The 24,383-nt window shown below is 53.3% G+C and overlaps 3 protein-coding genes and 1 non-coding gene across 11 annotated transcripts; 1 reads left to right on the top strand and 3 right to left on the bottom strand.

Annotated features, from left to right (window-relative positions):
- Positions 1-1,169: 1,169 nt before the first annotated feature.
- TAFAZZIN (tafazzin, phospholipid-lysophospholipid transacylase) lies at positions 1,170-10,888 on the bottom strand. 4 transcript variants are annotated; one of them, XM_058535014.1, is made up of 10 exons: positions 10,445-10,888; positions 10,150-10,278; positions 8,792-8,837; positions 8,467-8,552; positions 3,187-3,267; positions 3,016-3,087; positions 2,831-2,893; positions 2,604-2,656; positions 2,128-2,205; positions 1,170-2,006 (listed from the first exon to the last, which is right to left on the bottom strand). In XM_058535014.1, the coding sequence occupies exons 1-10, from the start codon at positions 10,551-10,553 to the stop codon at positions 1,905-1,907; spliced, it is 819 nt and encodes a 272-aa protein (XP_058390997.1). In that variant the 5' UTR covers positions 10,554-10,888; the 3' UTR covers positions 1,170-1,904. The 4 variants fall into 4 exon arrangements, with proteins under 4 accessions (XP_058390997.1, XP_058390998.1, XP_058390999.1 ...); XM_058535015.1 differs by having other exon boundaries at positions 3,046-3,087; positions 10,445-10,887; XM_058535016.1 differs by lacking the exon at positions 2,128-2,205.
- Positions 10,889-12,162: 1,274 nt separating this feature from the next.
- DNASE1L1 (deoxyribonuclease 1 like 1) lies at positions 12,163-17,163 on the top strand. 4 transcript variants are annotated; one of them, XM_058535012.1, is made up of 8 exons: positions 12,163-12,256; positions 13,919-14,128; positions 14,488-14,576; positions 14,658-14,744; positions 16,050-16,150; positions 16,295-16,407; positions 16,487-16,735; positions 16,818-17,163. In XM_058535012.1, exons 2-8 carry the CDS (start codon positions 13,994-13,996, stop codon positions 16,959-16,961), a joined length of 918 nt encoding a protein of 305 aa, XP_058390995.1. In that variant the 5' UTR covers positions 12,163-12,256; positions 13,919-13,993; the 3' UTR covers positions 16,962-17,163. The 4 variants fall into 4 exon arrangements, with proteins under 4 accessions (XP_058390995.1, XP_058390994.1, XP_058390993.1 ...); XM_058535011.1 differs by having other exon boundaries at positions 14,410-14,576; XM_058535010.1 differs by having other exon boundaries at positions 16,050-16,407.
- A 2,306-nt stretch (positions 17,164-19,469) lies between these two features.
- On the bottom strand, positions 19,470-22,149 carry RPL10 (ribosomal protein L10). Of its 2 annotated transcripts, none has more exons than XM_058535008.1 (6): positions 22,040-22,149; positions 21,106-21,164; positions 20,885-20,992; positions 20,533-20,671; positions 19,758-19,920; positions 19,470-19,677 (listed from the first exon to the last, which is right to left on the bottom strand). In XM_058535008.1, exons 1-6 carry the CDS (start codon positions 22,060-22,062, stop codon positions 19,525-19,527), a joined length of 645 nt encoding a protein of 214 aa, XP_058390991.1. In that variant the 5' UTR covers positions 22,063-22,149; the 3' UTR covers positions 19,470-19,524. The 2 variants fall into 2 exon arrangements, with proteins under 2 accessions (XP_058390991.1, XP_058390990.1); XM_058535007.1 differs by lacking the exon at positions 22,040-22,149 and adding an exon at positions 21,768-21,882.
- On the bottom strand, positions 19,970-20,105 carry LOC131401541 (small nucleolar RNA SNORA70). The gene has a single exon (XR_009217735.1). It is a non-coding gene; the product is annotated as a small nucleolar RNA SNORA70 (small nucleolar RNA).
- Positions 22,150-24,383: the final 2,234 nt, after the last annotated feature.

Raw genomic sequence — 24,383 nt, 5'->3', positions numbered from 1 at the left:
CTATAGAGATTATGGAGTAAAAATACAAGAACATGATAAAATGGAACATTCTATCATAGGGTATAAAATCAGAACTCTTCATGAAATGTAGTTGATGTTTGTTCAAAGGGATATAAAATATATTCATGCAAAAGGGATGTTACACTTGGACCCGTACATGCAAACTGGCCAACAGTCTGTTTTTACCTATATTTATTTACAAGTGTTTTTCTTTCCCCAAGTGATTTTTTTCCCTTCTAGTCATTTTTATTTATTTTTGTTTTTTTGTGAGGAAGAGTGGCCCTGAGCTAACATCTGTGCCAATCTTCCTCTATTTTGTATGTGGGATGCTGCCACAGCATGGCTTCATAAGCTGTGTGTAGGCCCATGCCTGGGATCTGAACCCGCGAACCCTGGGCCTCTGAAGCAGAGCGTGCGAACCTAACCACTACACCACCGGGCTGGCCCCTCTGGTCATTTTTAAAAACCTTTTATTTTGAAATGATTATAGACTCACACACAGTTGCAGTCCTGATCATCTTTGAATCTTCTCTTCTTGCTGGCTCAGTTTTGTGGTTCCATCTTCTCTTTCTTTCCACATTTCTATTACAGTATTTTTCATATTCTGTCTGACCCCGTCAATTTCAGAAGTCCCCAAGGGTTTCAACGTGTTCTTGTTTCTGCTGACCTAAGTACCGTGCTTCATTTCCTTCTACGTTTGGTGATCTTTGTGAGGTCTTTTTGGTTAATCCTAATCTGTGGACAAACTGGAGGCCTAAACTGAGTGCACTTTTCTCTAGAGGATTTGCTTTTGCTTCTGCCAGGAGCACCACCACCATGGATGCTCCTTTGCTCCCACCCAGGTTCCCATGCTCAATCTAGGTGTTTCCTTCCCACCTCCCATCACAGTGTTGCTCCCTCTTGGGAACCAACCTGTGAAGGATCAAATCGCTACTTGCTTCTTGCTACCTTGCTAGGTTTGGGGTTTGAAGCAAGTCCATTAACCTGCTCTGCCTCCTTTGCAAAATGAGATTAATCCCTACTTTTGCAAGGCTATGGGGATTACAGGCAATGACTGAAGTCTTAAGTGACTGGGGCACACTGAGAGCTCAATGCGCCCAGGGCTTTAAGGGTCCAGCCTTCCTGTCCAGTGGGTCACCTCCCATCCCCACCCTTATAGAGGCCAGAGGTAAAACAGCACAATATAGATGCTTTATTGTTTACAAAACATGAAAACCCAGGCCCCAGGAGAGTCGAGTAATGCCAGGGAAGCAGAAAGGATGGAGAAGTCAGTGGCCCTGGTGTGAAGGCGAGCAGCAGGGTCTCAGGCCCTTGCTGCCAGCTCCGTTTGGCTGGGCTCCACTTCTGGCAAAGAGCTGCTCTTCTGACTGCAGCCTGGGGCTGGGCCCTGCCTGAGGCTCCCTCACTTGTGAGAAGCACGGGCAGAAGGAAGACGTGGCTGACGGTCATCCCTGAGAAGGTGGTGAGCAGCTCCTGGATTGGGGCAGGTGGGTGGAAGGCAGGCCAAGGGCCTCGTGGGACCCTCCCCAAAGCTCCAGCCTGACCACCCGCTCCCCCTTCAGCGACCCTCTCTCCTGATACCAGCCCTGAGAGAGAACACCTTCGTGGCCAAGTGGGAGGAGCAGCTGAGACCCTTCCTTCAACTGAAGACACACAGAGAAGCTGGAATGTTCACCAGCTAGGAGAGGGCACCCATTAAGGGTATGAACAAATCTAACAAACCTTATCTGAGCTCAAAGCATCAGTCCATCCCCCAGCCCCAGCTCCATGTGGGACGAGGACCCAAAAGCAGCACTGAGAGCCCGGCAGCTGGGGCTTGGGTCCCAGAGCTGCCTCTTCTCCAGGCCTTGGGGGCCAGCGCCCCATCCAGAGGAAGCAAGGGCAAGGTCTGGGCCGGGTGGCGCCTAGCTCCGGGGCTGCAGGTGGTTGTGGAGCTGTTCCGCCTGGGTCTTCAGGCGCTGGAATTCCTCCTGAATGAAGTCAGTCAGGGCTTTCCGCATCTCCACCTGAGTGGAAGGACTGGGGCTGGGCTGCAGCCCTCAGGGAGCTGTGCCCAGGGGCCCTGGCAGGCTGAGGGCACTGGGAGGGGGTGAGAACAGCTAGGGGGCAGCCCAGGGGGAAACTCACAGCCGACTTGTTTTCTGCCCGGAGCCGTTCGAGCACGGGCAGGGCACTAAAGGGCTTTCCGATCAGCACGGTGATTTTCTGTGGGGAGACCAGCCACCAGTGACAGCAACAGGGGGAGTGCCCACAGCCCCAGCCCAACTGCCCCGGGGAGCCAGAAGCCGAGTCCTGCCCCTAACTCACTGCTGCATGCTCCCTAGGGCCACTCTCCCTCTTTAGAATCAAGTGGTTGGGCTCAGTGGCATCCGAGGGCCATCCCAGTCCCGGGGTCCATGTTCTAGACGTCCTATCCCAGCCTGATTGCCTTTGCTCTCCTTCTACCGGTCCTGGTGCCAAGAAGGCCCTCTCTATGTTCCCCTCGGGCCCCCTCCTCAACCTCAGCTTCTGAATCTGGCCTCAATGGTGCTGAATGGGAGACACAGGGCAGATGGCAGACAGACAGACAGACCAACAGATGAAGGTCAGTAGCCCTTACTCACCTGTCCAAAGCGGGGGAAGTAGGGCGGGCTGTTAGGAAGGACATCGTTCATTCCTGCAGCGTGGTGGACAGAAGGCCAGGAAGCAGGCGTAGGGTGGAGCAGGGCAGCCTGGGACCAGATGGAGCCCTCTCCCTGCCACCCAGCAGAAACCCCCAACACCACCTAGGGAAGCCCCTCTCCCTGCCCCCATCCCCAGGCTGCATCCTCGGCCCGAGAAGGAGGCTCACCGACATGCCACAGTGGCAGGATGATGGGGTTGAGATGACACTCGGCAATCAGGCGCCCGATTCCTGTCCCAGGGAGAGGCAGAAACACTGGCATGAACAGAGCTTCAGTGCCAGCCTTTGGCCAGGGCCACCCCTGCCCTCCCCCAGTTAAAACCACCTGCCCCTTCCTGCTGCTACCAACGCACCCGTCTGCCACGGTCCACGCCAGCCCTTACCCCACTTGAAGCGCAGGAACTCGGAGCTCATGTTCACTTTGCCTGGTGAGAGAAAGGACAGAGGCGAGGCCTGGAGGCCATGGAGGAGGCAGTCCCACCCATATTCTTAGTGGGGGTCGCAACCCTGCCAGCCCCACTGACCTTCCGGGAAGATGTGCACCCAGTCCCCATGGTTGAGCTTCTCCAAAATGAAGTCCATTCCCTTCTGGTAGACGCCATCTCCTGCCCAGAAAAGGCCTCTCCCCGTTAGTCCCCATTATCCCAAGGCCACTCCTTCCCTCTCCCTGGGAATGAAGCAGTAGCTCAGGGACTTCCTCATCCCCCACTGAGCCATCCACACAGACCCCTTCCAGTGACTGTCTCTCCTGGGCCTGCTCAGCCCCAGCTGCACTGTGGCCCTTGACATCCTTTGTGCAATAATATCCTCTAAACCTCTAAGTGCCTGTCAAGTGCAGGCAGCATCATCGTCTCAAACTGTCTCTGACTGAAATTCTGAACTTTGCAATTCCTCCACCAATCTACGACCCCACCTTCTTTTTTTTTTTCTGTGAGGAAGATCAGCCCTGAGCTAACATCCATGCCAATCCTCCTCTTTATGCTGAGGAAGACCGGCTCTGAGCTAACATCTACTGCCAATCCTCCCCCTTTTTTTTCCCCAAAGCTCCAGCAGATAGTTGCACACCATAGTTGCACATCCTTCCAGCTGCTGTATGCGGGACGCGGCCCCAGCGTGGCCGGAGAAGCGGTGCCTCAGTGCACGCCCGGGATCCGAACCCGGGCCGCCAGCAGCGGAGTGCGTGCACTCAACCGCCAAGCCATGGGGCCAGCCCATACGACCCCACCTTCTGCCTGTTGGTCCCACCATAGCCTCAACCACTGGGCCACTTCAGCCGCAGGTATACACCTGAGGTACGCACCCTCACAGACCCCTGGATTGACTCACCACCCTCCCTGCCCTCTCTCTCTCCCCAGCCAGGCTCTTGTAGCCTTCTCTTTCTCCTTGGGATGTGCCACCTCTGGGGAGAGCCTACCATCTGCTGCCCCTGGCTCAGAGGCCACCTGCTGGAGCAAACCAAATCTATTCATAACTTCCAGCCTTGCTTGGGCCCCGGATTCTGGACAGCAAGCCTTTCCCTGGGATCTTGGACAGGCCAGTTCCTGCAGCCACTCCTCACGGGCCTTCTAGCCCTGCCTGCACCCTCAGCCTCCACCGTCCCTTCCTCTTGCTAGCCCCTTCCTCACAGGGCTCCCCTTAACGAAGTCTCTCGGGAAAGGGAGAACACTGGATGGAACACACAGTGTCACTGAGAGTTGGGAAAAACTCAAACTTGCTAGACGGAAAAAAGCGGGGTCCAGCTGCCCCCAATGCTAGCAACACTCGCCTTAGAGACACCTTGAGACTGTGGAGGAAGAGGGAGAATCTCCCCCTGCCCTTTCTTAAGGTTCTTATGGCTGGCCAAATAATTAACAAGACAGGTTAGCAGGAGAAAATACCAAGTTTAATAACATGTACACATGGGAGAAACTCAGAAATGAGCAGCTCGTCCCTCTGTCTAAGCTGCTTGCTTAAGTATTGTAGCTAAAGGCGAGGAAGGTATTGGGGGTGGGTAGTGGTTTGGGATTTCAGAGGGGAAGAAGACAATTCACATGGAGATAGAAATGCAAATGTCTGAACTCTTTTCAGGGCCACCTATAGAGAATGTGGCCAGGGAGAGACAGAATTTTTGATAAGAGGGGCTTGGTGCCTTTCCTATTGTTACATCTATTTTACATTATATTACAGCCATCATGATAATAACTCCTTCCTGAAACAGATCTTTTGCTTTAAATTCTTTAGGCAGTGTGAGAGGGGAAACTCAAATGTTCTTCCTGAGTTTTCTGAGTCTTTATTGTCTTCAGCTCGAAATAATCCACATACCAGAGTGGTGCTTCTTGGGTTAACCTGCCCTGAGCACCAACAAACCATGACACTAGACCCAGGCGGCCCGCTGGTCAGCAACAACACAGACATGGATGCCTAATGCTGTGTGCTGGCTTTCAACTTGGAGTCACATGGAGACAATCTGTGGCCACATGCAGTAAGAATCTCATCAACCTTGTCCATATAGTGGACAGAGACAGAGCAGGAGGGAGGTTGAAGGAACAGGGTAGAGTAAATATCCTCATCTTATCAAGTAGGGAGTAGAGAGCCATATCACAAAGAGGGAGAGAGACAGGCACTGGGACTGTCTTGGACCAGTGCACTAAGAAATGGACTTTTAGGGGCCAGCCTCATGATGTAGTGGTTAAGTTTGGCGTGCTCCGCTTCAGCGGCCCGGGGTTCACAGGTTCAGATCCTGGGAACAGACCTACACCACTCGTCAGCCACACTGTGGCAGCAACCCAAATACAAAATGGAGGAGGACTGGCAAAGATATTAGCTCAGGGCGAATCTCACTCAAGCAAAAAGAGGAATATTGGCTACAGATGTTAGCTCAGGGTGAATCTTCCTCAGCAAAAAAAAAAAAAGAAAAGAAAAAGAAAGAAATGGATTTTTAACCTGTTCTCTGCAAGGCCGAGTCTTTAGAAGGTGCTAGTTAGGGATCCAGAAGTCTCAATCCAACCCAAATGGGGACCTGGCCCGGCAGCTCCCTCAGGGGTTAGAGTTAAGGAGCAATCACCCACCATAGTTTCTCAGGGTAGCATGAGAGCAGCAGTTTCCCTACTTGGGATCGCATTACCTGGTAGGGGGTGGGCTTCAGAGCTGCCGGCTCCTTCTCTACGAAAACCCACTGGTGCAACTGAGCCATGCAGCTTGAAACTGAAATTTTAAAACACTACTAATATGCTTTTGGAGCAACACTGCATAACGTTTAGCTTTTGCAAATGCTATTTCTACTCACTTGTATAGCTTGTGCAAGATCACTTCGATACTTCATGTCATATCACAAGGCCTATGCTTGGGGGGAAAGGGAACTTTTTGGAATGCAGAAGCAAAGTATGACAGATACTTCCTTTTTTTAAATCTTTGTTGTTAGATCTTTGCTACACATCAAATGTGTTTGATAAATAGCTCATCCCTGCCCACTTCCTCTCATTGAAGGTGCTTAGGATTAAGATTTCTGTATCAAAAAGAACAAAATACCTAAGAATAAACCAAGGAGGTGAGAGACTTGTACCCTGAAAACTATAAGACACTGCTGAAAGAAATTGAAGGTGACACAAATAAATGGAAAGATACACCATGCTCATGGATTGAAAGAATTAATATTGTTAAAATGTCCATACTACCCAAAACCAACTACAGATTCAAAGCAATCTTTTTCAAAATACCAATGTCATTTTTCACAGCACTAGAACAAATAAACCTAAAATTTGTACGGAACCACAAAAGACCCAGAATAGGATTAAGATTTCACTTTCTGTTTTTAATTGTGCAATAAAACTTAGATGCAGGTCAAAAAGAAGAACGAGACAAGAAGTGGATATGGAAGGCCTCTGTCTTAGGTTGCAGAAGGGAGGAACTAAGACTTCGGGACAGGGGTACACAAGCCGAGTCCCCATCTCTCAGAGCGGGGTGTGATAAACAACGCCATGGTCACTAGCCATGACCTTGTAGCCTCTGCTTGTGTTTCAGAGAAACGAAGTAGCCTCCAAAAGCAGCAAAAAGAGAAAGCATTTCAGGCGGCTGTCTCCAGGGAGTAATCTGAGGATCTGGAGGGGTGAGCCCTGCAGCTTTTCATTAAAAGTCTTTCTTTATTATTTGAGGTTACTTGATTGGATTTTACCAGGTTTTACTTTGACCAACTAGAAATAAGAAACTCTCCCTTGACCTCTAACACCTTTTGGTTACTTCCTCGTCTCTCTTCTTCCTCACAACTGAACCTCTGGGAAGAGTGGCTACCCCTGCTGTCTCCAACCACCTCCCCAACTCCCGCAGCTCCTGCAGCTGTCACTCCATGGACATGGCTTTTCCACGGTCACTGGAGGCTTCCACAGTGCCAAAGCACTCTGCTTTGCTTCCTTCTTCTCTGGCCATTGCTTCCCGCTGCCTTGGTGACTTATCTCTACGATGTTCTGAGGCGCTGTCTTGTGCCCCTGCTCTCCCCCTCCACAATCTCATCTCTATGTTTGTGACTTCGTTTGTGGTTGAGTCCCCAATATCTTTATTCCCGACCATTCTTTTGAGTTCCAGAACTCCACATCCCACTGCCTCTGGGACGGCTCCCCTCCTCGGGTGATGGACTCTTCAGATGAAGCATGTGCAAAATGGGACCTACCTCCCCTCCCAACCCCTACACTGCTTTCCCTTCATCCCATCCTCCCAGTGGCTCAGTGTCACCAGATGTCACCTAGTGTCATCTTTGAGTTCTCTTTTTCTCGCCCCCTTCCACACCCAATCTATCAACAAGTCCTGTCAACTCTGCCTCCAGAGCATATCCCAAAGCAGGCCCCTTCTCCGGCTCTCCACGGTGACCCCAGAGGCCCAGGTACAATCCTCTGCTGCCAGAAGTACTGTGATAGCCCCTAACTGGGCTCCCCGCCTCCACCCAGCCCTACTTCTGTTCACCAGCCATGCTGCAGCCAGGGTGTTCTCTCTCTGAACCACAGATGAAAGTACATCACTACCCTGATGAGAGAGCAGAGTCTAATAAAATGATTAACATGATTATTCTAGAACTTTCACATTTGGCCTGCAACCTACATTTTCTACCTTTATTGCATACCTGTCCAGTGCCTGGCACGCCTGCCCATGTCTAGAGCACCTTTCCTTTCATACTCTGCCTAGAAAAATTCTACTTCCACAGAGGAAAAAGCAACCTGGATTCGAATCCTGGCTTTGCCACCTCTCGCCCCATGACCTTAGGCCAGCAGCTTAATCCCTCTGAGCGCCTTTATCTGGAAAATGAGGATCAAAATGGGCCCTACCTCCTGAGGCTCTCGAGAGGTGCAGAGTAGTCACTCAATGTCACATCCCTCACCCCACAAGCCTATTTATTCTCTCATACCCTGCAGCCTCCAACCCATGCCACTACCATCAAAGACCGATGACACCGCACTGCCATCATTGAGTTAGCAATGTCCTCCTGAGAAGGGGCTGTGGATAATGCCTCCTTGATTCTAATGCCAGAGCCTCAGGTTCGCACAATCCTCAGGCAATTGCAGAGAATCGAGCACTCTCCAAGAAGCCATCGCTCCTCCAGTAGCCACTGCCACCTCTGTTGCCACGCAATGAAGCTGGGCCTCACGCTACTGGGGCAGCGGTCCCTGGCTCCCCTTGCTCCCAGGCTGCCTGTCCCACCTGGGTCCCTCCACTCTCTGTGCTGCCAAGCCAGAGGCACCGGCCACCAGCCTCCCTGCCCCAAAGGAGGCCAGAGAAGCCCCCAAAAGCACCTCCCTGCAGCCACTGGCCCACCAGCCCCTCCTGGAGGAGCAGCTCACCTCGACACACGGGCACACACTTGCCCAAGCTGAAGAAGTGGGAGTGCAGCTCCTTGGTGAAGCAGATGTCTGCAGCCGCCGGGGTCCTGGAGCAGGGACAGATGCAGTCATCCATGCCTCCTGTGCACACGGCTTCCCCACCCTCCCCCCAGCATGATGCCTGACATCATCAGCAATGCAGAATGGAGGCACAGGAGGGCGTGTAGGGCCCTACTCTATGCCCTGCCTGGACTGCCACCTCCTGGGCAGAGCAGGCGGAGGGCAAATCTGGGCAGAGACAGGTGAGGCCTGCCAGACCCACTGTGAGGGGCCCATTCTTCCTCACCAACGCATCAACTTCAAGTTCCAGATGTGGCGGAGTTTCAGGATCCCTAGAGAAGGAGAGAAAAGGCTTCATGCCCTAACTTACCTTGTCCCTAGGGAGCACCTTTTTCTGTCACCCTGTTTCAGGGAATGAGGGACAAGGGCACCAGCACTATCATTTCCCTATGGTCCGAAGTGGCATCTTCCAGACTCTTGGGCTGGACTCCCCAATTCTCCCTGGCTCCTCCCTCTCTCTCACCTCCCATATCTTATTAGTCGCCACATCTGGACTGCTTATTTCTCTGATATATATATATATTTGTGTGTGTCCGTGTGCGCGCGCGCGCGAGGACAACCAGCCCTGAGCTAATATCCGATGCCAATCCTCCTCTTTTTTGCTGAGGAAGACTGGCCCTGGGCTAACATCCATGCCTATCTTCCTCTACTTTATGTGGGACGCTGTCACAGCACGGCTTGACAAGCGGTGTGTTGGTGCGTGCCTAGGATCCAAACCCCAGGCCACCACAGCGGAGCGTGCACATTTAACTGCTACGCCACCAGGCTGGCCCCTCTGATATATTTTGACACTGCCTATTCATCTACACCTCTCCCTTCATTGTCACTGCCACCACCCTAGTGCAGGCTACTGGATGGCTCTAAAGCCTCTTTCCTGGCCTCCTAGGATCCGCCTGGGGCACCCTACAGGCCATTCTCTGCCCAGAGGCCAGGGTGAGCTCTGAAAGGCTCCAAGTTGACCTGGTGGCTCCTTGTGAGCTCTAGGATAGTCTAACCTCCTGCATTCAGTGGTAGAAGCCCTGGGCAACCCTCTTCCCAGCCATCCAGGGTACTGGAGACAACAAACTCCCCGTGAAGTCAGCAGGTGAGGAACTACTAGGTGGTGAACCAGGCTCCCAAACGAGGCTGGTTGAAGGATATAAACCCAGCTTGGGGAAAACCCAAAACCAGGACACAGGTCTTCCAGCCCCTAGCCCAGAGCTTCCTTGACAGGACACCCTATCATCCTCGGTCATCCAGAGTCTTGTTCCCAAGACTCTGCGGGACCTTCAACAGTTTAGAGAATGGAGGGTTCCACAGGCCTGGTGCATCAGAGTACAGAAGCTGTTAGATCTTGCCCTGTGGACGTTTCCTCACTCCCTCGCTCCCTCCAAATTTCTGAGGCCCTCTCCAAATCACGTTCCCTGAGAGGATGCTGAAGAAGCCACAAACGAAACTTTCACCCGTGAGGCAGGACACCCCAGAAACAGGAGTGCCAGGGCTATGTGAAGAGCCCAGTGAGAGGTGAATTTGTTCTGCCTTTGTTTCGCCTCCGTCCTGAGTTGTGCCCCTGCCTCCCTGTGCCCAGCACACTGGTCCAGGTACCCCAGAGATGAGGGTCATCCATGCAGGACTGGTGATTGGAGACGGTGATGAGGGGAGTGGCTGGGCCTCGGTTCTCGATGAGTTCGTACAGCACCTCCTTGTTGTGGACGGTGAGGTGGTTCATGTACTCTGGGGGGGGAGAGAGAAAGTATGGGGGGTCTTGGCCTCCTTCTCCCGGGGCCCAGGGCTCCCCCCAGCCACGCTAGCCCTTGCCAGCGCCCCCAACCCCAAACCGCAACTCTGGCCGGGCGTGGAGACCCGTGGCAGACCCTGCCTCGGCTTCAGGCACACTCACTGGTCCAGAAGCAGCTGTAGGTGCCCACCAGGCCCATGACAACGCTGCTGGCCAGGGTCCAGGTGAGCGGCGGCACCGCAGGGAACGGCCATTTCACGTGTAGGGGCATCTTCGCCCCAAGACCGAGCTCTCTCCCACCGCCTCCGGCGGCACGGTGCTCCCTCTGCCACCGGACAGCCGGTGGGGCCGCTCTAGGTCTATGTCCTCAACCGCTCGAGAGCCAGGTCCCTGACAGACCCGCGCCACAGACAAGCGCCGCAGCTTCGCGCGACAGGGGACTCGACCAAGGTCACCTCGCGGGTCAGGCCAGAGCCGAGCCCGGCCCCGCTCTCTCGCCACAGATGAGTCGCCACCGGGCACTGGAGCCGGAGGATGCAGCGAGCACAGACACGGGCCGGTGGCGCCAGCCTCACGCCCCGCGCTCCCGCCGGAAAGCGAGCCCGCGACGGCGCCCGGCTCCCCGGCCGCCTGTCGCAAAACGCTCTTGGGCCGCTTGACGGCAATGGGGACAGGCCCGCGGGCTGCGTGGCCCCGCCCCACCCTGCCCTGCCCCGCCCCAGCGCAGTCGTGGTCGGAAGCCGCCGGCCGGCTGCGCGACCCCTTTGTGTCCTTAATCCGTCCCCGTAAAAGTCTCTGGGAGCTGGCCCGGTGGTGTAGCGGTTAAGTACGTGGTCCGTTGCGGTGGCCTGGGGTTCGTAGGTTCGGATCCCGGGCGCGCACCGACGCACCGCTTGTCAGGTCATGCTGTGGCAGCGTCCCATATAAAGTGGAGGAAGATGGACATGGATGTTAGCCCAGGACCAGTCTTCCTCAGCAAAAAGAGGAGGATTGGCGTGGATGTTAGCTCAGGGATGATCTTCCTCACACACACATAAAAAAAGTCTCCCGGGGTAACATGGGCTGTGACACCGCTCAAAGTCGGGGCTGGCGGAGCACTTTTACTTTAGTTTTTTTCCCCTTTACTTTTATTGAGGTAAAATTCACATAACATAGAATTAATCATTTTATAGTATTTTATAGCATTTTATATTATATAGAGCATCTGATATATATAACATATGATGTTATGTTATTATATGTATTACATTATGTAATTGTACAGAATTACATACAATTTTACATAATTACAGTATTACAGAATTGTACTATATATATGTATGTAATATATAACATGTGATGTAATATATAATATGTAGCGATATATAGCATAAAATAGGAAATTATATATATATATATTTCGGTATTTTATATCATTTAGTACATTCGCACTGTTGTCAACCACCCCCTCTAACTAGTTCCAAAACATGTTCATCACCCCAAAAGAAAGTCCTGTACCCGTTAAACAGTCTATTTTTAATTTTTAAAGCAGAATTTTATCGATTTTTAAAATTTTTTCCAACCTTCTGCTCATCGCCACCCCTAATCCATTAGCACGTAGGTCCTACTAACAGGGACATTGCTCTGATGACAGCATTACAACCATCCAGTGAGGACCAACCGCCTGACCACAGACCCTGCCTGAGTTCCCCAGTTGTCCCAACAGCGACAGTGCACAACCCTATGGGGCACTGAGCTGCCAGCTCTCTATTCCCTTTCTCTTGGAGACAGTTACTCAGTCCCTGCCCTCTGGGAAGGGTGTGGCAACTGGCCTGGCCTTGACATGACATAACATGATGAGTGACTCAGGAGGCGAGTCTCTTCCTCTTTCCTCCCCTCCCCTCCAGTCTCTGCCCAAGCAGGCACTGCGATTCCGTGGGGTGTCGCGATCCACTTACAGCTGAGGCAGGCGTGGAGACAAGCTGGTCTGTGCAGGTAGGGGAGCCCTCTTGGCAAAGGGATGGAAGAAGTTGCCCCCAGCCTGGGGAGGAGGGTGAGAAGGGAAGGGAACCACAGGACTGCGGCCAAGGCCTGGTGTTGGGAGCCTGGGCTGGGCTTTGGGCTGAGGCCAGGAACAGTCATTCTCTGGTTCTTCTTTCCCTCAGCCCTTGTGGGGGCCACTGGCCCCAGGGGCTCCAAGCTGGGGCCTCCAAGCCTGCAGTTACCAGCCCAGGGCTGCCCAAATACCCACGTACATCCCAGAATAGGCACCAGGGCAGGGGACTCAAACTAGCATGAGTGACAGAGCAGGTGGCCAGGGAGAAACAGGCATTGAGCCCAGCCAGGAGACTGAAGGAGATGCACGGAGAGGCAATGACAGAGACAAAGAGGGGGATAGCAGAGAAAGACAGAGGCAGAACATGAGCCCAAGGGGAAGGCAATGAATGAGGTGACAGAAAAGCAGGCAGACAGAAGTAGAGTGACTTATGTTGCTGAATGAAAGTGACATGGACAGGGAATGGAGCAAGGGGCTGAGCTCAAAAGACAGGGCAAAGTCTGGGTGAGCCTGAGACAAAGATAAACCAAGAGAGCTGTTCAGGAAGAGAGGGCCTCTAGTCGGTAAGATGAAGAAGAAGGGCTGCCAGTGGTGGTGGGGTGTGAGAAAGGGGCCCCATCACACACCACAGTGGGGTGATTTGGTGTATCTGAGATCATTTTACATGTATACGCCCTTGAACCCAGCAATTCTACTGCTGGGAGTTTGTCTTAAAGATAACATCTCACAAGCAGGGAGAGAGATATGTGCAAGGATGGTCCTCCTAGTTGCTAAAGGGGGTGAAAAGTTGGAATCAACCCCAGGGTTGAACCCTTGTGCACTGCTGGTGGGAATGTAAGATGGTGTAGCCACTATGGGAAACAGTTTGGCAGTTCCTCAAAAAATTAAACACAGCATTACCATATGATCCAGCAATTCCACTTCTGGGTATATACCCAAAAGGACTTAAAGCAGGAACTCGAAGAGATATTTGTACACCCATGTTCACAGCAGCATGATTCACAGTAGCCAAAGGATGGAAGCCACCCAAGTGTCCATCAACAAATGACTAGATAAACAAAATGTGGTCCATCCACACACTGGAATGTTATTCAGCCTTAAAAAGGAAGGACGTTCTGACGTGTGGATGAACCTCGAACACATGCTAAGTGGAAGAAGCCAGTCACAAAGGACAGATGCTGTATGATTCTACTTGTTTGAGGTCCTAGAGGAGTCAACTTCACAGAGACAGAAAGTAGGATGGTGGGTGCCAGGGGCTGTATGAACCGGAGGGGCGGTAGTGTTTCATGGGGACAGAGTTTCCGTTTGGGAAGATGAAAAGTTCTGGGGATGGATGGTGGGGATGGCTGCACAACAGTGTGGACATACTTGATGCTACTGAGCTTGTACACTTAAAAATTGTTAAGATGGTAAATTCTATGGTCTGTGTATTTTACCACAATTAGAAAGAATGAGGTCAAGGCATATATGCCAGTGTCAGAAGATGTCCCCAGGGAGGAAGGCAGGATATCTGCGATGCTGGCAACTTGGGAGGCTGGTGCTGGGCAGCAGGATGAGCATCAGTTTCTCTGTCCCATATTACCTTGTCCTTCTGGAACCAGAACTGAGCCCAGCTGGGACTGCCCCCTGGGGTGACCTGGATTCCTCCGGAGGGTCCCAGCAGCACACACACAGCCATGCACTGCCCAGCCGCGTTCCTGTTCCTCCTCCTGGCCAGTGGGGCTGAGGCCTTTCGCATCTGCGCCTTCAACGCCCAGCGGCTGACGCTTGCCAAGGTGGCCAAGGAGCATGTGATGGACACCTTAGTTCGGGTAGGTTCATCACTGCAGGGAAACTGCACCCCTAAGGGCCATGATCAAAAGCCCCCAGCCCTGCCTGACCAAGGGCATGTCCCCGAGGAGAGGGGACATCAAGAGACATGGGTGTGGAGACATGGAGCACATTCCTTCCCTGTCGTTAGCCTCAGTCTCCTCCTCTGTAAAATGGGTGCAGTGTGGGTAGGGATGGCATTCAGTCTTCTCCCAGGTTCTTTCTAGTCCCACTGCTTTCTGTGGCAGAAGCCAGTGCCACATGACACTCTTGGCCATGCCAGTGCCAGTTCCCCAGGGACACCACCCTGCTCCCGCAGTGGCTGGCACTGAGTGGGGCCAGCCTTCCTGGTGTCCTGCAGATCCTGGCTCGCTGTGACATCATGGTGCTGCAGGAGGTGGTGGATCCTTCTGGCAGTGCTATCTCCCTGCTGCTTCGAGAACTCAAGCGGTGAGGAGGGGTCTGTGGGTGTAATCTGGTGCCATACCAGAGCCTCATGGCCCCTGACCCTGGGTTCCCCTTTCCTGGCAGATTCGATGGCTCTGGGCCCTACGACTTCCTAAGCAGCGCCCAGCTGGGGCGCAGCACATACAAAGAGAAGTACGTGTATATCTACCGGTAAGCACAGACAGTGGCCAGCCTCCTTCTCATCGCGCTCTTTCCCCTCAATGGTTTTATTCTGGGATCTTCCTCTCCTCTGCCCCCAGCCGGCTTTGGCACCCGTGTGTCCCTACAGCAGGAAGCCTTCCTTCTCCCTGCACAGATGTGGGGTTCCTCTGCCTCTCTCCTGTGAAAGCCACTGGGGATTAGAGTGAAGCTGGCCCCCTCTTTGGGAGTGGCTGGCTGCAGCTTCTAGGAAGAGGTTCAATGGGGGCCCATCGGGGGTCTTGGGAAGACCCGGTTTCTGGAAACAGCCCTAAGTCCCTGGGAGGACAGCCTCGGGAGAAGCCCTTTGGGGTCAGGATCCTGAGGTGAGAGAAAGAGACCTGTTTCTCTATAGAGATGCAATTATATAATGTCTAGAATTCACTCCAAAATAACAGGGGAACAGAAACTTGCCCATACAGGAATGCTCCTAGCAGCATCACTCATAACAGCCCCGAAGTGGAAACGAGCCAAGTGTCCACCAGCTGGTGAAGGTTTGTGTGTGTGGTCTCTGCCCACGATGGAAGGAATGGAGTCCTGACCCATGCTGCAGCATGAGTGGGCCTTGGAATCATTATGCTATGGGAGCAAAGTCAGACACAGAAGACCACATGTTAATTTGCTTCCATTCACGTGAAATCTCCAGAATAGGCAAATCTACAGTGAAAGAAAACAGATCAGTGGCTGCCAGGGGCTGGGGGGGAGGAGAATGGGAAGTGACTGCTAATGGGTTTCTTTTTGGGGTAATAAGAATGTTCTAAAATTGATTGTGGTGATAGTTGCACAACCTTGTGAATGTACTAAACACCACTGAATTGTGCATTTTAAACAGGTGCATTTTATGGTATGTGAATTATATCTCAATAAAAAAAGTCCTAGAAAAAAAGGCTAGGAAGGCTGTGCCCACATGAAACAGGGTTGCTGATGGAGGGCCCTCTCCCTGAGTGCCAGCATTTTTTTGTGTGTGAGAGGAAGATTAGCCCTGAGCTAACATCCAATGCCAATCCTCCTATTTTTGCTGAGGAAGACTGGCCCTGAGCTAACATCCATGCCCATCTTCCTCTACTTTATATGGGACACTGCCACAGCATGGCTTGACAAGTGGTGTGTCAGCATGTGCCCAGGATCCCAACCTGTGAACCCTGGGCCGCCGAAGCAGAGTGCACACACTTAACTGCTACACCACCGGCCTGGCCCTGAGTGCCAGCTTTGCTGTTGGCACTTGCAAGCCAAACTCAGTGACATGGGGCCACTGCTTCCTGTCCCTTGGTCCCCCAGGTCCCACAAGACACAGGTCCTGGATTCCTACACATACAACGACAAGTATGACCGCTTTGCCCGGGAGCCCTTTGTGGCCCAGTTCACTTTGCCCAGCAAGGGTAGGAGGGGAAGAAGGGTGGCCCTGCTCTGTGGGTGGGGGAAGGGAGTCTGGCTGGCTCTTCCGGGGGCTTGGTCACCCGCAGGAGGCTGGTCAGAGAACGGCCAGGAGTGGGTGGGATCCCTCCATCCCTGGGGCTTCACAGTCCTTCCCAGCCTGGTGCTGGTCCCGCTGCACACCACTCCGAAGGACGTAGAGACGGAGCTGAACGCCCTGTACGACGTGTTTCTGGATGTCTCCCAGCACTGGCAGAGCAAGGTAGGACCGGGCAGATTGCACAGGAGGGATGGGGACAAGATGGCCAGGTGGCCAGGCCCAACTGCTGCCCCCTCTCCAGGACGTGATCCTGCTCGGGGACTTCAATGCTGACTGCGCTTCACTGACCAAAAAGCGCCTGGATGAGCTGGTGCTGCGGACTCAGGCAGGCTTCCACTGGGCGATTGCTGATGGGGAGGACACCACAGTGCGGGCCAGCACCCACTGCACCTATGACCGCATCGTGCTGCACGGGGAGCGCTGCCAGAGCCTGCTGCATGCCGCGGCCGCCTTTGACTTCCCCAGGAGGTTCCAGCTCACCGAGGAGAAAGTAAAGTGGTGGGGCAGGAACGGGGTCACGGAGAAGTCCCTCAGCCCCGACACTAACACCTTGTCCCACTGCCCATCCCCAGGCTCTCAACATCAGCGACCACTACCCTGTGGAGGTGGAGCTGAGCCAGGCGGCATGCAGGGTCCAGCCCCTTGGCCTGCCTGCTCTCTTGCTTCTGTCGCTGCTGCTGCCACTCCTGCCCCCCCAGCTGGACCTAGTGGCCTGAACCGCCCAATGCCTGCTGTCCACAGATGTGATGACTACACTGCCTTCAGGACTCACACCCTGGCTTCCCCTGTCTATCCTGTCCTGGGGCCAAAGTGACTCCTGAGGGGCTTCAACTGCAGCCCTCCTCCACCAGACTGCAGCCCTGCCCAGCCCTGCCCCACCAGACTGCAGCCCTGCCCAGCCCTGCCCCATCCGACTGCAGCCCTGCCCAGCCCTGCCCCATCCGACTGCAGCCCTGCCCAGCCCTGCCCCATCCGACTGCAGCCCTACCCAGCCCTCCTCCATCGGACTACAGCCCTTCTCCATCTGCCTTTTCTTTGGTTTGGCTTGTGTTCTTCAGTTGGGCCTGTGCCTGGCATCAGAACATAGATGGGGCCAGCCCCGTGGCTTAGCGGTTAAGTGCGCGCGCTCCGCTACTGGCGTCCCAGGTTCGGATCCTGGGCGCGCACCGACGCACCGCTTCTCTGGCCATGCTGAGGCCGTGTCCCACATACAGCAACTAGAAGGATGTGCAACTATGCCCTACAACTATCTACTGGGACTTTGGGCAAAAAAAAAAAGAGGATTGGCAATAGATGTTAGCTCACAGCCGGTCTTCCTCAGCAAGAAGAGGAGGATTAGCATGCATGTTAGCTCAGGGCTGATCTTCCTCACACACACACAAAAGAATGTAGAAGATGAGGAAGGCAGGGGTCCTGAGGCTGGACCCATGACACTACCTCTTCCCCCAGGTAGTCTCAGGAGGGGAGGCAAAGCAGGCTCCAGGGCTTGGAGAGAGGGAAGAGAGAGCTTAGGAGGTGATCTTGGCTAAACTCCTGACTGCTGCAGGGCTCAGAAAAGGGAATCACAACACATCAAAAGATTTTATTATATGACAAAAAGGAAATTTACATACACACTGAGAACAGAAAGCTACATTGGGAGAGATATTACATATGTGTAGCAGATATGTCAAAGGGCCATCTTTATTGTACACAGGATTCATATGAATCAACAAAAAAATATTAAGACCACAGTAGATACAAGGACGGAGATAAGCAGTTTACACACGCGTGTGCGCACACAAAGTAGCGAACGACAGGAAACGTTTCTCATTGTAATACAGTGAATGAAAATAGTTGCACAGGCCTGATGCCTGCAGTCAAGCCCACGTTTATAACCACTGTATAGCCCAGCCCCGCCACCTAGGGTGCTGTCAGTCCACATTGGCATGTAAGTCGAGTATGGCAGCGTGGAGGAGGCTGGTTACCAGTGCTACAAGTGCACACAGAAGAAATCTCTAATCAGAGCAGCTACCACGTGAGCACACACGCAGGGTAAAAGGGCTCCAGGGTGGTAGACACGGCCAAAACGTTCACAATGAGCCCACGTGGGGTGTTGCTGTCATGGGACCCTCCCTTCCCCAGCTCCATTTTCCAAAGAACAGAGCTCAGTAAAAACATAGCTGGGCATAGGAGCTGCTTAAGTGCAAATTATAATATTTATGGTTTAGAACCATCTCTTCGAGGTGAAAAATAAAGATAATTTTAAACTTTAAAAAAATGGCTATAAATAAAGATTATCAGTGGCCACAGGGACTAAGCTCCACATGGAACCCCGCCTGGAGAGCAGCCTGCAGACTGCAGCAGGGCTCTCCCCAACATGCCTGGCCCTGGAATCAGATCCCTTCATGGTCACAAAGACCCTTCAGGTCTTCTTCAGGTGCACAGCCTCAGGCCATCCTGCCTAGCAGAACTCTGCAGGCCTCATTTTGCTGCTCCCTTAGGATACTCTGGAGCCCTAATGCTGCTCTTGCAGCAGGGTAGCCCTGGCACACAACTGGGGTGCCAGCCAGCACATGGGATCCTCAGGCAGAGGCGGGATCACACTATTTACCCAAAGGTCTTGTTGCCAAGCCCTATGGGCCAGTTTAATGGCAGGAGCTTGGTGCTGGGGTGGACACTGACCAGAGTGGTCAAGGGCCCTGGGAATGAGGCCCTAGGAGAGGGGTGGGGCTTAGGGCAGTGAGTCAAGGACTTTGATAAATAGGGTCAGGCCCAGGACAAGGCTGTTTGAGGAGTAACGAATGAACCTGTCTCCTGAAGGGCTGGTTAGAACATGGCCGGGACCATCCAGTCCAATTTACATCTCCCCATATACCGTGATGTTGCTCGTCTGGCACACTTGGGGAAAACTTCCACAGCAGCCCAAGGTGAGCCTTAGGCCTCAAGCCCTTTTTCATGAGCTGGGTAGAGCACTTTACTAAGGCAGCACTTGATGCGTATGGACTAACTGGTCTGGGCTTGCAAGGGGATTTTGAACCTACAGCCTCTGATCTAGGGAGGACCAAGTCAATGTTCCACTGAGAGGCTGCTGGTCCCAGCCCATGTTCTGAGTTTGTTCCCTCACTGGTGCTGCTAAGTGCCAGTTGGCCAGCTTAGTCGTCAGCCTTTTTCTGAACAGAAGGGACAGGGACCACAGAGTTCCCAGAGGCTCTCCCCAACATGAATCCAAATGCAAAGACAAATGGACAGTAAGTAGGATTTATTGGTGGGCGTAAGGAGGAGGCAGTGCTGAAGCTCTCATGAGTGCAGGGCCCGCCATTTGTCCAGGGGGCCACGATTAGGGATGTATTTGACCCCACAGCCATCCGGGATGAGCCGCTTTTCAGCCACCATGTCTTCAAATTCATCCGCATTAAACTTAGTAAAACCCCACTTCTTGGAGATGTGGATCTAGGGAGAGACAGAGGTGAGTCAGGAGGCCTGGAGACTAGGGCGAGAAAAGGTGGGACCCAGCCTGCAGTGCTACTTACCTTCTGGCGGCCAGGGAACTTGAACTTGGCCCTGCGTAGGGCCTCAATCACATGCTCCTTGTTCTGCAGCTTGGTGCGGATGGACATGATGACTTGGCCAATGTGGACCCTAGCCACTGTGCCCTGGGGCTTTCCAAAGGCACCCCGCATACCTGTCTGGAGCCTAGATTGGGGACAGCAGGAGATCAAGACACGAAATGTCCACTGGAAAGGGCTGTCTCCAAGGTCCCTTAGGGCAACCCATACCAAGCAACAGGCTGCATACACTACCAAGGAGGCTGCTGTTCGCAGCCACTGCACACCATGCTCCCATGGGGAAAAGAGCACGGTCGGCTTAATTGACTGCAGAGAACCCTCAAAACAGAAATGACCAAAAACACACCATCCAGAGTCCCTACAAGTTGCCACTGGGCTCATCTGAAAGCCCTCCAACATGCAACCACCCGAATTTCCTGCTTGCTGGCAGATAGCTGTCACCAGGTTCAAACAAGCAGCTATGCCCTCAGAAGAACCTCCCTCCACCTGCTGCTCAGGGGCTGCATAGGCATAATGCTTTTTGTGTTTCTGGGAGCCAGTTCTGTTCATCTACGCAGTGGTGCAAGGGGAAAGCATCCACTGAAATACACTTGCCAGCCCTTGGCCTACCTTTGCTATGGGTGGTTAAGTCTGTTTATGTGGGGCCACCTCTTTGCCCTGACAAAAATAATCAAGCCCAACAAAGGCCTCAAGTTACGAGAAAATACCTGAAAAGGCCAAGAACCAGGACCCAGCTCACCTGTCAGCCCCGGCACAGGACAACATCTTGTTGATGCGGATGACGTGGAAGGGGTGGAGCCGCACTCGGATGTGAAAGCCATCTTTGCCACAGCTTTTCACCATGTACTTGTTGGCACAAATACGAGCAGCCTCCAGGGCTACGTAGGGGGAAAGGAAGGCAGCAGAGTGAGACACGAGGACACACAAGTACTTACCACGGCCCTCCCTGGCTCTCGGAGGACATCTGTATTGGCCGGGTGAATTTTGTATAGAGGCCTACAACTGGGTGCTCATGATTAACGAACTGGTAATTCCAGTAATTTGCATTCTGGGTCTGACTGAGAGAATACACAGAAGGGACTAGGCCTCACCTTCGGAGGAGAGCTGCTCATATTCATCTGACACCATGTGGCCACAGAGTGGGAACTCATCGACTTTTGCCTTCTTCCGTCCCAGATCAAAAATGCGGATCTTGGCATCTGAAAAAAAGCCCAGATAAGTGGTGGTCGGGGGGGGGGGGGGGGGGGGGGGCGCGGCATGGGAAATCGGGTCAGTGCAGCCAAACCAGTTTCGGAGCTCTTCCACTACTTACCAGGGACACCTCGGCAGAAGCGAGACTTTGGGTACGGCTTGTTCTTACAATACCGGTAACTGCAAAGGGGGAAAAACCCAAGTTTGCTAGGGATTCACAAGTGAACTCGAGAACAGGCACTTTGAATGCTCCCTCAAGTGAAGACCAAAGGACTGGGCAAGAGAGGGGTGACACATCAATCTCTAAACTGTCTCCATTCCTAGAAATTGCCTCTAAAGCACGACATGGTCTGAACAATGTGTTGAAAACGCAGAAGACATGCATGCTAGAAACACGGAAGTAAAAATATCTCCCTTTTTCCCTTATGGAACTTTAGACTTGCTCTAAGGCCAACACTTTGAAATAGTATCTCATTTCAAGGCACTGCTTACTACAAATTTGCTGCCTAACAGTAACACAGTTCATGCCATCCACCTAAAGACTTCTGGGCACGTGGCATTAAATCCGCCTCCGAGCCACGTGAAGGGCTCCCGGCGCCCCCTGCAGGGCACATGAGGCGGCTGAGCCCACTTTTCTGGGACAGCCCTTGGCGTCCGAGGAGACCACACGGCATGTCGCCCGGAAATAAACTGCGAATGGCACACAAAGGTCCCGAGAAGGCAGCGAGCATAAAAAGGCAACAACTTTCCAGGAAAGAAGGCGGGACGCAAGCTGGACGTCACTTCCAGCCCAAACTGGTGCAGCACATGCAGTCCACGGTCAATCCGCCAACCCAACAAAATGGGGGAAGGGCTAAACAGCGGCATGAACTTTTAAAGAAACGAATGATATAAAGACCTAAAACGACTCAGAAGGCACTGAGGAAAACGTGGAGTCTGTTCTCAGGACTGGAAAGCCGCACTAGGGAGGCCCCATCCCACAGCTGTTTTTAGCAGCCAAATACAGTTTTCTCTCCCTTTTCCCGGCAGCGAAACTGAATGGATACGGCACTCACCACCGGGCAGGGCGGCGGCCCATGGCGACACCAGGATCTTCACTGGCTAAAACAAAACAAACCAAGTCGGAACAGAAGACGAGAACAGGCCGCAAACCAACGGAGAGAAGCTGTAAACTAACCACCCAAGACCAGAGCAACAACTACTCACCGCGCCGAAGGGAAAGAGGCGCTCCCACGCCTGCGCATGCCTTATATAGGCGGTCTGTCTTCGCGCGTAGGAACCATAGAGTCCCGGCGAGGGCGAGTGGACGCTCTGTCACACTTCCCGACCATAGAGGTAGCGGCGCTCTGCGCCTGCGTGCGGGCGTGGCCCGGCACATGCGCAGAGCGGCGAGGTGGCCGGCCATGCTATCGCGGGGGGCCAGCTGACGAATGGGGCGTTGCCACATCCACAGGACAACCCAGCTTGTGGCCGGCCATGTTGGGTGTAGAACTCTTTCCCGAGGCTTTCCTGTAACTCTGAAGGACGTATGTTCCTAGAGTTGAAAAAAGGAAAGTACTCCCGAGTGGGGCTCATGACAGCCGCGCGCGTGTTCCCGGGAGTCGCGGAGACTGGAACACACTGTCCGTGCCTCCCTCTGGGCTCCAGGACCTGGCGGGGACGCACCTTACTGAAGCCTCAGCCCGCGTTCCTTTGTTGACGGAGAGGCCGGAGCGAGAGGCCCGCCCCCCCGTTCGCCCTGCCCTAACTGAAGAGTCCGCAGTAGGCTTTGCTGTGAGCCGTGCGCCATGTCCCGGTTCTCCGGAGGCCTAGGACAATCTGCAACCTCACGCGAGAGAAAGTCCGAGGAAAAGCCTCCACCGAGATCCAGGGCCCCCGAGCACCGTTGAGCCCGTCCTGCTCACCCTGACCCAGCAGAGAAAAGACTTCTGCTCCTCAGGGTGTCTTGGAGGAGGGTGGCAATCCCACCCAGATGGCAAAGTAGCACTGTCGCTCCTCCGGCTGCGCTCCAGTCCTGGCCTCTGAGAGCTGCCTTGCTCCACGCTCCTAGGAGCTTCCACCCTCCCAGGGCCCAGAATGTGCCTCCCCAACCCCACCCCGTGCCAAGGGTGTCTGGGATGGTTCTCTGTAAACCTTCGATCCCACCCAAACACACACACAAGAATAGTATCCAGAGAGGTGGGCAGAGCTAGTGCTTGAGTCACCAGGCATCGTGTGTCCACCAGAAGTGCCCACTCTTCCAGAAGTGCGGACAGCATGAAGGTAACAAAGTCTTCCCCGTGTCACTTGACAGATGTGGCCTGGCAGCGAGGGGATCCTATTCAAGCACACCTATATTTCTCCAGGAGAACTGTCACTTTAATAAACGGCCACAGGTCACTTTGGGAAGGTTTAGGAAGATTTGTGGTGTATCCTTCCAGCAGTGGGGCAGAGGAGTCTGCCCAGAGGACCTAGCCTCCGCTTGCATCTGGGGTCACTGGGTCTGGAAATGGTGAGAGGCTGTGACTCACGGCTAGGGCAACTCAAGTCAGGTTTTTGGCTCCCAGATCTAGAGCCTTTAGGGTTGTATACATTAAGCAGTGCTGCAGCAGGCTGCCCATCTATTTCATTTTTACAGACACTGATCTTTTCACAGCTTCTCAAGGATACAGGTGTTCTTGCTCTAATAGCTCTCTCAACACCTCACTTAAGAGCTGCTTCTGGACCTTCCCATGGAACATAGTCGAGGACTGGTATATTCAGGTCGAATGTGATCAGTTTACTCCAGAATTCCTCTACCTCATGCCAGGGCAATGCTGGCACTGAAACCGATGAACATCAGGCCACCAGTGAGTCCAAGTTTCCGTCAATCAACCAAGCGAGGTGCTAGACTTCTGACCAGCTGCATGTGCTAACACATTCAATCTGGAACCTCTGGTAACTGCACCTCTATCAGTGAATCCAGCCCCGTTGAGTCTCTTAGCTCACCTCCTTAGTCTAACACCCTAAGAATCCACTCCCACAAATATTCAAATAAGGTTCAGCTGGTAGATGTCCATCAAGTCTTGGAAATTTTTATTGATGTGTGAGCTGTTTCCTCCTGGGTCAGACTTTGTGTCTGTCCCCATGGAGATGTAGAGATTTGACACTAATTAAGGGCCTAATGGCAACAGAGGGTGGTTGCAGAGGGTATGGAGGACAACACATCTAGGCACCTGCCGTAGGCCAGGTAATGACACAGTCCGCAAGGGAGAGAACACCAGTTCCCCAGACACCAGAGGGAGTCACAAAGGGACTGGGGGCTTCTTGATTGTCAGCTTCAACTGAGGCCAACCAGATGTCCCAATTCCAGGTTTCAGGGTCCCACTCCTCCAACCGCTGCCCTGCCTTTCACATGAGGAACGTGGGGAGGCTAGGAGT

This window comes from Diceros bicornis, chromosome X (genome assembly GCF_020826845.1).
Source record: "Diceros bicornis minor isolate mBicDic1 chromosome X, mDicBic1.mat.cur, whole genome shotgun sequence".
Taxonomy (NCBI): domain Eukaryota; kingdom Metazoa; phylum Chordata; class Mammalia; order Perissodactyla; family Rhinocerotidae; genus Diceros; species Diceros bicornis.
This window is presented reverse-complemented; position numbering and strand designations above follow the sequence as displayed.